Below are 15,632 nucleotides of genomic sequence, written 5' to 3' on the forward strand. Positions count from 1 at the left end.
TTCTCTTATCATCATCACCCATCTCAGTACTTTCGCTTCCATTCCCTCTTCCCCAGTGCAGAGTAGCAGAGTAGAGCGCACTTGCTCAAGTCGATCTCCCTGTCTTTCCTGTCAATAAATTCTATTCTATGTTGTCACTGCGTCATCGCCATCCCATCGTCGTCACGCATTCGTTGTCTTGCCACCGTCGTTGTGCCATCATGTTCATTCTTTCGTCGTCATTCAAGCTTTGTCGTCCTATTCACGTCGTACCGTCATCGTCATTCCAGTTTCGCTTGAAAGTCGCCGTCATGCTATCGTTTCCATGCACTCTTCGTCATCCTATTGTCATTCCGTCGTCGTCACGCTGTCTTCCGACCATCGTCATTTCAGAGACGTCATCAAATTCTCGTCATGCCATCTTTGTCGTACCGCATTGATCAGTCCATCGTAGTGACTGTGTCGTCGTCATGCATTCGTCGTCATGGCGTCGTGATCATGGTAGACCCCGATCCCATGGAGAGAACTTATGTTGCGTATAACTGAAGCTATGTAAATCTCTAAACGATCACTACAAATTCTAAACAAAGGCGTCTTCAGCTATGTGATGTGTTGCTGCACTGTATTAACGTCGATAGTAATCTTGACATGCGGTGTGTCAGAAGTTTTCTATTAAGAGGCCTGAAACGAGGCGACACAGGAACCTACCCGGAATTTCACGGTAGGCACGTGAGCCACGTGACATCGCATTACTTAGTCTCCGCGATAGGCACAAATTTCATTACGCCATCTGAAGTTTCAGCCCAGTATTGCACTGACCCCAGGACCGGCCCACATTACTCGGCAAGAAGCCGACCGAGCACTTGTTTAAACTTGTTTAAAGATACTCAAATACCGTTTGTTGTCTCGCTGTGGAACATTCACATTCCAGAAGGCAAATACCTGTCTATAGCGTGACGACGACGGCATGGCGATAGTGGGATGATGAAGCAGGAATGACGACGATGAAATGAGCACGACGGCGTGATTCAACCACGAGCACACCTGTCCAAGCTAGCAGACACCTTGAGCCACTGGGTCACTGTAAGAGTCCAGCCAGACAGACGGACGGATCGAAGAAGCGCACTGGAACATGCATGTGTTTTCAAACGCAACGGCCACTGCAACGGAGCTAGCTGGCAGCTGATTTACGTTAACGTGAACAGCTGCATTAATTGTGCCATGTGCGGCGTCCATTGTGGACGCCGCATATGGCACGGCTGACTTGAACAGTCCCGTAGCCACGGCACACTTGTGGGCGGAAGATGTCACTGGCTCGATGGCCGGCGACGGGCGTTCGACGATCCAATACGTGCCGTGGTATGAGAAGCCAAACTTTAGGGAGTGGCAGGAGTCCGACATGGGATCCAATTCCACACGACAGTGGCGTCGAGAAAGGTGCGATCAGGTCTGCCTAAACCGAATCGGTTTTTCATGAGGCCTAGTTTTACGGGTGGACCGAGGCGCCGTACGCAGATATGTGGACACAAAAAATTCGCAGAAATTCCCCTTTGTGAAGAGTCTCAAAGCGCTGGCTTGTCCTCGAGAAATTCATAAGAGCGTTCTATGTCGTTTGTCGATACATGCGCCCGTGCCGTAATGGTTTCAATGTCGGGCTTCTGTGTTAGAGGTCCTGTGTTGGAATCCTGCCTACTTTGTTGAAAATTACGGATTTACAAAGGCTAACAGACGTTTAAGGCCAGAAGGACGAAGCTTAGACAAATACATACACTTCCCAAATTCCCATGCTGGCTGATCCGCCCCGATTGCAGCTACCGTAGACACTAGAGCCAAAGTTCCAATTAGTGTATGAAACTATGTATTGGGTAATTGTATGAAACGATGTATTGGGTAGTATCTTAGCTTTCCTCCTGCTACGCCAGGTGTCAGCAGATACCTTACTGCTTTGCCTCCTCACAGAGGGCACGAGAGCGTTGAGGCATGGACATTGAAAAATGTATAGGGGGGGAGTGTACATATACAGCTCCGCTGTAAAAAGCTTTAGCGTACTCATTCTTGGTGCACCAATAATGAATGCATATAAATGTTTTAAGATATAATGGATTAAATGTGTATTGATGCATGCGTTAGCGACAAACGATGACACAGCCGTTTCACTTGTGTATGTTGCACAACGTTATTCATGCAGTGCGTGCTGTACTGCATGAAAAGTGAGTGCATGGAGAAAAGCGAGAGTTCTTGAATGTTTTGTTTATCGGTTTAATATCTTCTTGTTCTAGTTTAAAACAAGTGTGCAAGCGCGTAATGAGATAACGTTAGGTGTGCGTTGTCGTTAGCTGATTATATGAAGTTTTTTTCTCAGTATATCATAGTCTCGCATGATCCTGCTCTAAAACTGTATATTCGGGTGGTTGCTCGCACATGGACTATGTGATATTTTTAACATCGATGATAAAATTTGTACAAATCTAAGTGAGCAAATAGGCGCCTCTTTCTAGGTTGCTTTTCCTGCTGTAAAATAAGCAATTGTAAGGGGTAATTAACAATTAAGTGCTAAGGCGCCTCAAGGCCGCAGTAAACGGTGCAAGCAAAGGGACGGGACTTGAATGTCTCGCGTCAGCACTGTTTAAGGCGGAGAGCTGGCTGTTTCCTCTTGACCGTCTACCAAACAATATCGCTGCTCCTCAATGCGTTGACTCGGGCGACGAAGGGGTGCCATCCTGGCGACTCAAGGCATTGCGACAACCAGAGTAGGCTAATGTCATCTGTCCCATGGCCACGGCGCGCTCGTCGGCGCAAGGTGTCCCTGGCTTGATGACGTAGTTGACCGGCGACGGGCATTCGACAATCGAATACGTGCCGTGATATTAGAAGCCAAACTTTGGGTATTGGCAGGAGTCTAACATGGAATCCAAGTCCACACGACCGAGCCGCCGAGAAAGGTGCGAGCAGGTCTGTCTAAACCAGATCGGTTTTTCACGAGGCCCTGTGTCACGGGTGTGACCGAAAGAGCGAGCTGACGATATTCGGAAGCAGTTGAGCGATGTCGGATAATGTTATTAAGAGCGGAGGAGGGCTCGCGCCAGTATAATAGGGAAAAAAGGCAAAATGCAGTTGGCTCTTGATTTGAAGATTAGCATAACGGCCGTGTCTTCGCACGAAACATTGAACGTGGCCGCCAACTGTACTCCGACGGTTAGCCACTCCGATATCGGTGGCCGCACGCCTCTAATGTCTGAAAATGGCGGCGAAATTTCGTCCGCTGGGTGTCGTCGCCGACGCTTTGGGCGGCGACACAAACTTGTGCTGCCGTACGGTCTAGCATGGATCCGCTTCCACACTCTCGCTGTCCAGAAGGTTTTGCCGCGCAGTGTCTTTTGGCCGGTCGATACGAGAATCCACCGCCCGCCGCGCCTTCTGGCGTCATCGCCTTAAACGCTTTGCGGGTCTCTCACCAGGCAGCGCAGCGCCTGCGTTGCGGACCCTGGATTCCGCGCTCCGTCGTGCCCCCTGGGCGCAAGCACCGTGCGTTACTGAGGTCCGTCCCACTCGACGCACACTACGGAGTGCTTTGGAACGGGCGGCGTGCCGGCACCAACTGCGACCCGGAGTCAAAACACCGCGCACACTGCCGCGTTCGCTCTCCCCATGGAAGTGTCGAGAAGCAATCGTGGGCAGGCGAGGGAGCATCTCAGAGACCGCAGGACTGTCGGAGCGGACGACCACTGACCCTACCTGCCGTTGAAGACGGGAATCGCGCTCGACGGCTTGTGCAGTTCAATTTGTTTCCGCGGGCGTTTTCGGTCCCGTGAGAGTGGGCTCGCGCGGCTTTTCGACGGGCGCCCGGGAAAAAAAAAAGCACCCATGCCGGCTCCGTATCGACCCAACATGGCCGCGCTTCTCGTGTTTGGGCTGTGGGCTGCTGCAGCGGGATTTCCCTGTGTGCTGTGCTCGGCAGAGACTGTGGGCTTCGAGGCAGCCTTCCAAGGTGAGCGCAACTTCTTATCGCGCACCCGGCGTTGCAGGCCGAAGCACCTGCACCGAAGCGCGGCCCGCACGCACGCGAGCGCGCTGCGTACGTATACGTGACTCAGCGCGACCGATCGACAGTCCGACCCGAGGCCGAGCACTACGGCCGCTGGCGCGAAAAAAAGCGCAAGTCGATAAAACCCGCCGCGTCCGCGCGGCGAGCAATCGTAAATCTTTTTTTTTCGTTTTTTTGTCCCCCTTTTTCCGGGTCACTAGCGGCACGACACAAAACGAGATGTGCCCCACTCCTATACACGAAGCCGCGCTTGCAATGTCTTTGCACGCATAAACGTCCACGCGGGGCCCACGATCGGCAGTAGTGTTATGGCACGGTCGCGCGTAAAAACAGTTTTGTGCCCCTGTATCGAAATGTAAGAGGCGCTGGCAATCGTACTAAGCGAGAGTTACCGTTGCACGAGGGGAGAACGCCTCCTTTGCGGAGTTATTTACGTCGTAATGGAAAATGTAGGTAGTTGTATCAGCCTTACGAGCTACATGCACTAATCATCAAAAGGCACACTGTAACGTCTCCTAGGCATGCAGCACAGCAGTTTTGTTCAATGACCTTATCCTAAAGCTTGGCCGCGATTCTCCAACATCATGCTGAAGATTTGATGGTGGCGTAATACTCCTAGGTCTTTAATTAGAGATACACGTTTTACCTCGTCGCCGTGCAAGCTATCAAGCTATGTTCATTGCTCGGTGTTGACTCAGGCTGCCCCAAGTGCGTCATCGTAGATGGGGGCTTGTTGGGGGCAAAAGAAGCTAAATGGTATGAAATGAGCCGGAAGAAGATGAAGGCGCTCGGGTTTTCCGTTTCCTGCAGAAATAAGCGCACCATATATTACGGAAGAAAGTGTTGCTGCTGTGGAAACTGTATATTAAAGCTTACTGCAGAACTACATCAAATCTTCCGTGAGGAGAGTATGTACTTATTTTAAAACAAGCTCGAAATGAGCGTAGGAAGTCAGTTCGTTTTGTAAGAAATACGTCTTCACAAGAAGTGGGACGCACAACTCAATATCATGTACTTGGGACGACACTGTATCATAAATGAAATAAGATTAACCAAGAAGGTACCCGTAAAGTGAGGCATTTATTGGATTTACATGATAAAAAGTGTTGCTGCATGCCGTTCGACTCAAGTTGTTGAGTCATATTGCAAGGTGCTGAAACTCTGCAAGTCTGTGGGTTGTTAGGAAAGCTGACATTTCTCCTAGGTTGTTGACAACTTCTTCGGTACTGTTAAGAAAAAAGTGCCAACTGTGCAGGACATCATTAGCAACGTCTTGCGCGAAGCAGTGTGAACATTGCAGTGTAAACCAACAACTGATCGCCATGCGTTTCTCTGCAACGAAGCCTATGTGCCGTGTGCATTTTACGTTCTCTTATGCCGTAATAGATTGCAGTAACGTATTGTAAGAATCTAAGAGGCACTTGTATGTGAGAAGACTGTACTAAATTGTTTGATTGGAGAAAATTCTTTTTGATGGAAGTATACTGCTGGAATTTTCCGAGAACGCCGAAGTCCTTGGAGACCTTCTTGTGAAACACTTTCGTGTAATAATTTCTGTGCATGGGATCTCGAAAAAACAAATCCAAGTGTTTTAACCACGGAAGAAATCTGTAATACCGTGTTGCGCAGCTAGAAGTTTATAGAATACTTACATAAAGATAGATTCTGAGAGGCATACAACAGCTTTTGTTTTTCAACAGTTAAAGTCAAAAGAATTTATGCTGTACTATTCTCTTATAGTCAAAATTTGCTGCGTCTTCAGCTCCATCCACGTGAATACCAGTTGAAAGCAAGCACGGGCCATCCACATAGGTTAACTAAGACACAAAATCATCAACCCTGAAATCATTGTAATTACCGTCAGGCTGAGTAGTCGTGGAAAGCACTTCTGTAATCAGAAAAAACTTGTCAACTACAAGTAGTTTAAAGGACATGTACACGCAATTCCATGTCAAGGCGGGCAACTTACTATCATATTTAAGGAAAAAAGAAAAGAAGGAATATGGCAATTAGTCCGTTTTTTTAGTATTAACATAAACGCTAAAATTTGGATGATAACCAAGGGGCTTGAAAAGAAGCTATATGGGCCGTGTAACGAGAAATGGAACGAAATATGGTACGCTTCCTGACGGTGAAAGACAGTAAAGATTTGCTTATATTGCACTCTTAAGAAAAGATAATTACCTTTTCGGGCCTATCTTACTCCCAAACAATAACCGTCGCCTATCTCACGTGTCCTTCCTTTCTTTAACGCAGCGCGCCTTGAACTTCCGAAGTGAAGAGTGACAGGTGCGTCGTCAGTGCGACATATAGCATTCGTGACAGGAAAGTAGAGGGAGCAGAGCTTTCGAGAAAAGATATGCAAGAAAGGAGATGGCAAATATTGTTGGTTGGGGAGAAGGATACGCGCCAAGGCGTTAAACCTTCTTTTTTAGGTGCTATGGAGTGACTACTGGTGTGTCATATTCTAGTTGAAACTAAACCAAAGACGCCTCAGGTGGTCGAAATTTCGATCACCTTGGTATTAAAATTAAAGCGGAATTCCCCACTACGGCGTCCCTCATAGGTCACTGTCGTGCTTCGGAGCGCTAAACAAGATATTTTCGTCGTATATGAACAGGAAACGAAACAGCTCAGAGTGCGCATAAAAGTTCCACAACCAATCGCTCTGTAGACGGTTTATAAGGATGGTATTGCACAATGACTATTGCTTTCAGCGAAGATTAACCTGATATTATGAATTCGATTTGCGCTTATCTTATATCAAAGACACGCTACAAGAGTACGATGTACGAGTACTTTATTTTCGTTCTCTCCTTCCCTTTCATATGTCTATTTGCTTCTCATTGAAGCTCGCACTTCTAATTGAAGCTCGCAATTCTCGTTTAAGTTCGCTTGGAAGTCACCGTCACGTGTTTCTGTTTCTTGTTTGATGTTTGTGGCCTCGCCATCGTCTCCGCTGTCGAGAGCGCAATCGACTACAAGGCGCACAATTCTTGGGTGGGTCTTCCGCGCCATGTTGACTCTGAGACGAATGTAAGGCCAGTGAAAACATTGTACCGCATACCTAACGCGAGCGACGCAGTTTTATCTTGGGAAGCCCGGCTGGGCGAAAGCCAGTCCAAGTACGACAAGTGACATTTACGACAGAGGCGCACACCCGCATCGCACCCCCGTTTCATGGGTGCCGTATCCAGAAACAGCGATGATGAATGGTCGACAGACAACTGTCTAGGCAAAACGAATGCTGACTGCGACAGAAGTGTTGGGAAACCATATTGGTGTACCACTTTGCTGTACTGATTGTACTGGGTTTACTTCTACAGTATGCTGCCATATTACGGGGGACCTAATTCTATACTTCGATAAATTTTTGCTATAGCGGTTCATTTCACATAGATGCGAAGACCACTTCAAGTAGCTGCTTATGCTTCTCATCGCGCGGGAGAGCAGGAAAGATGTTTCTGAAATGTGCATAAACAAATTTTCTTTGTTTGTCCGTTCGTTTCTTTCTTTCTCTCTCTCTTTCTTTCTTTCTTTCTTTCTGTTTTCTTTCTTTGTACATGGGCCCATGTGTGTGAGAGTTTATGCGTGTTGTGTGTACGCTTCGCGTTCTCTCATCTTGCACGACGTGCTAGCTGTAATACCACGGTACCGGGATGCACCACCTACGTCACCGTTCTCCGCCTTTGAGATGAATAGATGAAATATTCCTTCGAATATAAGGTAACTTGAAAAGCAATGTTGAATATTAGATGTTGCATGCTATACAGTTGAGCAGAACAGTACGTCTTATGTGGCGAGACAGGTTAGCGTTTTTGCTGCAGCTTTATATGGGAACCAAGTTAGAGTTGTTGTTATCCTTTAAATATGCTACTCATACACAATATCAGTGATTCTCCAAGCATAGTATGGGTCATTCAAAAATTGCGACTGCCAAATAAACTTCTACGACTGATATAAGAGCAAGCGAATGTGTCTTAAGTATTGGCGGAAATTGCCACTTGAGGAGGAGGAGGAGGAGGAAGAACTTTATTAAAAACACCAGTCAATGAACGTCAGGAGAGAAATGCTTCTCCCCCTTCGCCCCTAGCCGTCGGCCGGAATACCGTGAGACACAGCAGCAGCAAGGGCTTGACCGATGAGGTCCCGCTGGACGTTGGGGTCTGGGCTGCGGAGCAAAGCCTCCCAGGATTCTAGAGTGCGCGAGCTATCATTCTTAGCCGGACATGTCCACACCATGTGAACCAGATTTGCTGCCTCATCACAGAATTTGCACTTTGACCTGAATACTCCTGGATGCCACTTGCTGTAGAGTACGGGGTTTGGAAAAACCCCCACCTGTAATTTCCTCCACATAACCTCATCTTTCTTGCTGAGCGTTCTGTCCGCTCCCGGGTAAATTTGGCGATTTAGTCTGTAGTATGCTATGATTTCCTGGTATGCGCGCATATCCTCTCTTCTGTTTATAGTTTCGGTGGTTTGGGAGCTTCCGGGGTCGACCGGTGAGTGAGACCTCGGGCGACCGAATGAGCCTCCTCGTTCCCTCTAAGTCCCTGGTGAGCTGGTGCCCAAACGAGCAGAACAAGCTGCCTGGGTCCTCCTTCCCTGTTTAATATACGGATGGCAGTTTCCGTCACCCTCCCCGATTCGTAATTTCTCACAGCGTTTTTGGAGTCGCTGATGACCACATTTACCCCCCTTTGGCTGAGGGCCAAGGCTATGGCTACTTCCTCAGCTTCAACCGTCTCGACGCCACTGACTGTGCAGCACGCACTTGAGGAATAAATGCAAACAAGACGAAGTCCAGTTGTCAGAGCATTGGCTCCGGCAACATCCATTGTTGACTACAGTCGTTCACACCCGGGAAATACCAAGAACGCATGTCTATACAGTGAGCGAGCGCAGTCTTGGTAAGCGATCCATCTTCATTATCAGCCTACTTTTATGTCCAATGCCCCAAGGCGAAGGCCTCCACCGGAGATCTCGAATGACCGCTGTCTAGCGCTAGCTTATATCAACTTGTGCCTGTGAATTTCGCTGACTTCCTCACCTCGCCTCATTTTCTGCCGTCCTCGACTGTGCTTTGCTTCGGCAGCCATTCTTCAACACTATCAGACTCCCGGTTACCTGCCCTACGCATTACATAGCCTGCCCAGCTCCATGTTTTTACACGTGATGTCAACTAGAATATCGGCTACCCCCGTTTACTCTCTAATCTGCACTGCTGTCTTTTTCTGTTTCGGTAATTCACAAAAGGAAGCAAAAGCAAAAGATTATATAGTTCGTGACCTCATTACATTTAGACAGTATCTTCGAGGTTATATAGTTTGATAGTGTACCGATTAACAAAGGAGTAGGGGTTGCATTCGAGACGAAGCAAAAGGTTGAACCTCGGCATTTTCAGTGCTTATCAACAACAAAAACAAAGGTTCAAGTACCTGCGCGTAGTTACAAAAACATGACGCCGTACTAATGACAGTCACGGTATGACGTCGTACAGCGCTGTCGTCACAGGTGCGAAATCGAAGAAGGGAAACTCTGGCCTTCATTTAACTGCGCTACTTTAGCGTACCTTTCTTTACCGCTAAGTAGATGGATATCGTGTCTTGAAGAGCTATTCTATAAAATTAAACTAACCTTATCTGATTTTGCGTCTCTCTATTGATATGCGACGTCATCACGCCCATCAGATGCCTCAGGCTGCGATAACCTGTGGCCGACAAAGTGTTAACAAGAACGTTTTTTTTTTTTTAAAGTGGCGTAAATAGCGCGAAGCATTGAAATATAAAAAAACAAAGATGGCACATCCTGCACTGCTTCACTTCTTCACTGCTGCGCGCTGTATGCTCTTGGATGAAAAATAACGGAATAGGTTACGTTGTAGAAGAATGTACGCCGTCAAAAGTGAATAACGGTGTGAACCGACCTTTAACTCGGGCCCTTACAGTAAGAAAAGTTGTGTAAAGGTGCGAGATATATACCGATTCACACCGTTATTCACTTTTACGGTGTACGTTTCTTTTTACCGTGTTGGCCATTCGGCCACCATCCCGAGGCAAACAACAGCAAAGCAAGGTGCTGTCGGCGCCCCGGCGGGCTGATTTATGACGCGGTACGCCATCGACAAAAAGCAGGGTCCATGTTGGGGGTGAGGGATTGAGGTGGCACAACACTGTAAATAACTGTACCTTCAGAGGATGCTAACACGAGCGCCATTCATCTAGTGCGCCCCCCCCCCTCGACATTTTTCTTCTTTTTTTTTTTAACATGGGGTTTTACGTGCCAAAACCACTCTCTGATTATGAGGCACGCCGTAGTGGGAGCCTCCGGCGATTTCGACCACCTCGGATTCTTTAACGTGCACCTAAATCTAAGTACGCGGGTGTTTTCGCATTTCGCCCCCATCGGAATGCGGCCGTCGTGGCCGGGAGTCGATCCCGCCACCTCGTGCTCAGCAGCCTGACACCATAGGCACTGAGCAACCACGGCGGGTACCTCAAAATTTCTTTCGCCCTGCCTCAGCGGGTCTGTCACTGCCCGGTTTCATAAAATCCTGAACGGGCTAAATTTACACCTGGCGTGCACAAGGAAAGCGTAGACTGGCAAGCATGTCTTTCTTTGAACAATGAGAATCTCTAATTTATGCAGATTTCGCACGCAGCAACAACGTAAGCGCGACCAGCGGAAAGTTCCCATAGGCTGGTACAGTTGATGGTATGCACACAGCTAGTGTTCCGGTACGTTTGATGCTTGCGCATCAAGGCAAGTGGCAGTTCTCGCTCAATTATACGGCCTGTATCGGTGGCAGAAATTTCGATTTCTGTTCAAGCGTATCAGGGGCGTTTTTTTTTCTTCTTGTTTTTGTAAGTCTTACACCTATGCGGTGACTGCAAACAGGCATGTGGGCCTCGAAGTTTTAGTAAATTTCCGGTAGGTTAGAATATGGCGTCAATGTTAATAAAATGTTGAACGTCAGAAGTCGTTTCTTACATGCTGTCACATACCGCCTGTAAATTTTACAAGTGCATGTCAACTCTAAGGTTGCTGAAAAGAGATTTAAAACATCCGTACTAACATGCATACTAGCAACACTTACAAAATAGAGCGCCGCGGTTATCTTTAAAGCGCGGAAACGTGTAATTTTATAAGCTTTATCGATTTTTACACTGCAAGAACTGTATTTTAGTAGCCAGTAAGTTTCGATAATCGGTCTTCTGTCTCGGCCTGTCAGGGGCTGTAATCGCGAACCCCTATTCACCGACGCTTGGTCATCGTGTCTCGTGCCGTGTTACTTGGTTAAACAAAGCGTGCACTGCCTTTCAAGGTGATCGTACGTCCGAAAGTACGCAACGGGCGTATTCCGCATACCATACTCATTGTCGGTTCAGTAGTACTGCATGTTTCAACTGCGAGGCTTTGGCGTAACACAAACCATTGCGCCCCCTATATGCTTTGTGTTTGCTTACTTGTTACGCCCGCACTGTGTAAGCGTTGGCTGCTGGTTTGCGCAAATTTTACAATGTGACACTTGTGCACGTGACCAAGTCACACTTGGTCACGCCCTCGATCGTCACCACTCCATCCATTCAGAATCGGAGTGCAATTTGTTTTTGTTGTTGTAACGTTTTTGTTGTTGTAACGTGCTGTCGTTACGGGTTGTTCTAACTACAGAAGGAAGCCGCTGTGGTCATAGACTGAATTGGAGCCTCCGGCGAATAGTAGACGATGAAGTAGTTAACATTTCATTAGCGGCATAAATAGAGCGATAAGTTAGTACACGCTTGGAAATATAAAAGATGTACAATGCATAGAAAAAAGAGAAGTATACTCTATGTCATACATAAACTTCACTACGAAAAGGACACAATGAAAAAAAGGAACAAGAAATGTGCATTAAGAACACCTGTTTAATGATCACACACGCGTATGATTGTTAAAGAAATTCGCATAAGTACAGAATTTAGACGCATATATAGATTGGTAGTACATGTTAAAAAAATTGTGATAAAACATTTTAATAACGTTTTCGGAGTACATAACAGAAGATGTCTTAATTAATGATTAAATCGGCGAGCTTTATGAAGTTTGCTAATAAAAGGTAGTGTACTCCACAATGAAATGCCTGCAAAGATGATTTTTTTTTTGTCGTAGTTAGTGGGAGTTTTTTGTAAGATTCGATTATCATTCTGTGCGAACCTTGTCGAGTTAGCATTCGCGAGAGATGATTTAGAGATAAAGGACAGTGATATTTGATTGTTAATTGGTTTAAACAGTAACAACCCTAGGTTATATTTTGCAAAAATCGTCACTATAAGAACGTTATTATTTTGTAGCTATTCTTTAGCATTGGCAGTATGCGGACTTGACGTCATTATTCTCATCGCCTGATCTTAAATAGTGTGCATTCATTCATTTCTGAAGGTATCCGGGGTATCTTTAACGAGGAATTAGTACACGAGCATTTTTTTTTTTGCATTTCACCCCCGTCGATCTCGAACGTTTGAACTCGAGCCCTCGAGCTCGATTCCTCGAACTCAAACCCTCGAATTCGAGCTCAGCAGTGCAACTTCATAGCAACTGGGTTACGCTTGTGGGTTCGAGCTAGAGTTATATGAAAAATAAAAGCCAAACAAAAAAACCTTAGAATAATTTGATCGAGCAGAGGGAACGCAAGAGCCATTGTTAGCTTGTGACAAGAAAAGTGATTGCGTGCTGTTCTTATACGATAATTAGGTAATCGCAGTATTTACGCCTGAATTCAAGGATGTGCGCAATAAACACATGAAAGACACGCACATAGCCATTGTAAACGCCACTTCCTGTAACTTATGAAACGAGACGTCGCTGAATACACTAAATTATTTTGCTCCTTTGCTGCTCAATTTGACAAAGTTTACACAGTGGCAAAAAAATAAAAATACCCTCACTTTGAGCGGGAGAAATGAACATGTAGGATAGAGAGATAAATTTGGTTTCCAAAACACTTTCACTTCTAATTGTCGCCGTGGGAGTGCGGCTGAGTTAACGGTATTGATGCTGAATTAATTGGTCTGACCTCATTGAGGAACGAGAAGTACGGGAAACAAGGGCCCGACATTTCTTGATAACGAAGCCCAACTGCTAATGAAACCAAGAAAAGCGTAGGATAAATTATTGCTATTAGTTGTTTATTTGAAGTGTATGATGAACGTTGAGTCACTTTAGGCGATATGGGGAAAGATAATAATTGAAAAGAGCTTAACGTCAGACGTCAGGAAACAGTGAACAGCTGCAGAGCTACGAGAGAGAGGTTCACGAAAGGAGTCCTCTCGTACTGGAAGGGGCTGACTGTTTGATTTGAAGCTGCGATCGATTCGTGGCAACCACATGCACAATATTCGCACAACGCAACTCCAAACTAGTGTTTCAATGCGGATGTTACCGACATTGTTTATTGTAACTGGCAATGAAATAAGTCGTTTTAGATTGGCGAAAAGGGGCGGGGCGAATGTTAACTTTATTTAGACAAGGAAAAAGTCCCTTTTAGTGCGCAAATGGTAGGCAAGAAGAAGGAAGGCGACAGGACAAAGCACACTCCTGTCTCCGGTGCACTCTGTCCTGTCGCCTTCTTCCTTTCTTCCCAAAGATTTGCGCACTAAAAGAGTTTTTCCTTTTTCTAAACAGCGCGTCACCAGCCAGCCCAAGCAGCCAACCTTTTGCAAATGATAATTATCCTTTATAGTTTTGCTTCTTCTCATCCGAAAGGAAATTGCCTACTGTGGTTAGCATTTAAAGTACATAGATCTTTTCAGGAACGTACAGTGCATATAACGTGAACCACAAGTTTCGGCCGGTCGTTCACATAGAAAAAGGCGTCCAAATAGGTTAGCGAATGAGGTAAAAAAATTTCAGAATCGTCAAGCCGGCGCTTGAGACTTCGAACAAGATTGCGACCACTGTGATATATAGATGGACACGCGACGGCGACAAACTTATATAAGATGGAAAGATGTAACCAGCCTCCGCGTTTGGGGAATTGAACTACACCAACTTCTACGTACAACAACAAAATAACTAAAGAAATCTCTTTGGTGGCCTAAATTCACATCCAAAGTATATTCCGAGATGTTTTCATATTGATGAGAGGCGCGGGAAATGCCAAGATCCCCCCCTCTCTCGGCCGCTTCTTCACCGCATCGCAGGACTTTTCTTCCTCCGAGAAAAAAAAAAAGCCGGAAACTGATTGAATTGGAATCACCTTCAGCGGCCGGCAGACAAACGTGCGCGCCCCCTCTCCCCCCACCCCCGGGCTCCAGCCCCTAGAAAAGGACAATCGGAAACAAAAAGAAAGCAAAAAGAAAGGGTGACCATGGTAAACGAAGTCGTCGGCAGGCAGAAAGTGAGGCAGCGGGCATCTAAATGCGGCGAGGAATTCCGCACACCGGATCATCCCTGGCGGGCACACGAAATGCAATGAGCTCGGGTCAGGGAGACGAGGAAGGTGAGAAGAAAAAAAAATAAAGAAAAAAAAAACGAGAACACAACGCATGAGGCTGCCGACTCGAGATCAGAGAGCATCGGCAGCGGCACCGGGCCGAATCAGTCGAATCAAAAGTCGAGACGCGCCGGGCCGGGAGGAGAGGGGGAAAGGAGGAGGAGAAGGAATTCCCGAGGCGATTGGGTGCTGGGCTGGGAGAAAAGGGTGCACGGGGAGCGTTAGGGAAGCCGGAAGCCACCGGCCTGAGAGAAAAAAGAGGGAGAAGCCAGCGGTCTGTAATGGGGAAGGCGAAAGCTGCGAAGGAGTCTGCAGGGCCTTCTTTGAAGTGCGAGACGGTCGGCGCCTGCGGTTTTTGCGGGTAAGGCCTTTCACTGGCCAGCAGCAGCCTTTCCGGAAAGGCTCGCGTGCGGCTGTCTCCCTCCTCTTCCTCCTGCTCCTCCCTGTGCATCAGCGTGTGTGTGTGTGTGTGACTGGGCGTGGGGGCGTTGTGTTTGGTTGGCTGCGTTTAGGTGCGTCCTGGAAGGTCCTCTGGTGGCGGGAAGTGCGGTGCGAAATGGAAATGCGCCACGCACCTCCGGTTTCGCTCGCCGCGTTGCCCTCGTTTCCTTCCTTCCTTCCCTCTCCACTTCCCATCAGTCCACTGGTCCGGAAGGCTTGGACGAAATGAGATGCGCGTCGCCACCTTTTGCGGTTGTCCTGCCTTTAAGTGTTTTGCCTGCGGGTTTGCCAACCGCCGGGACGCTGCGCGCTGGCCAGCATTCCCACGCATCCCCTTTCTTCCTTCCTTTCTTTCTTCCTTTCTTTCTTTCTTTCTTTCTTTCTTTCTTTCTTTCTTTCTTTCTTTCTAGTGCTTGCATTCCTACTCGCTGCCTTACACGGTGTAGTGAGCGCCTAACTCGAGGCATCAGCAAAGCAGATGAAGTAATGAAGTCTAGGCTTCGACTCCAGCCTCCGTTCTACATTTTGCCCGCATTCCGCCCCGAGGGCTTAGCGAAGCACTTATCGTAGCGCGCACTGAGGCTATAGGTGGGCTCTCTCTGTGCAGCTGCATGACGCAAGTAACCGTGTTAAGGCTGCAGCAGCCCCGTTATCGGCTGTGCAGTCTCGAAGTTCGCTCTCTTTGTCGAC

General features: G+C 47.2%; 1 protein-coding gene across 1 annotated transcript in view; it reads left to right on the forward strand.

Moving 5' to 3' along the window:
• The first annotated feature begins 3,460 nt into the window (after positions 1–3,460).
• LOC142560669 (pikachurin-like) overlaps positions 3,461–15,632 on the forward strand; it is a 161,010-nt gene continuing 148,838 nt past the window's right edge. Inside the window, exon 1 of the mRNA XM_075672919.1 lies at positions 3,461–3,967. Within this exon, the coding sequence (XP_075529034.1) occupies positions 3,844–3,967 (124 nt within the window). The 5' untranslated portion in view covers positions 3,461–3,843. The remainder of the gene's footprint in view (positions 3,968–15,632) is intronic.

Source organism: Dermacentor variabilis, chromosome 10 (assembly GCF_050947875.1).
Source record: "Dermacentor variabilis isolate Ectoservices chromosome 10, ASM5094787v1, whole genome shotgun sequence".
In the NCBI taxonomy this organism is placed as follows: domain Eukaryota; kingdom Metazoa; phylum Arthropoda; class Arachnida; order Ixodida; family Ixodidae; genus Dermacentor; species Dermacentor variabilis.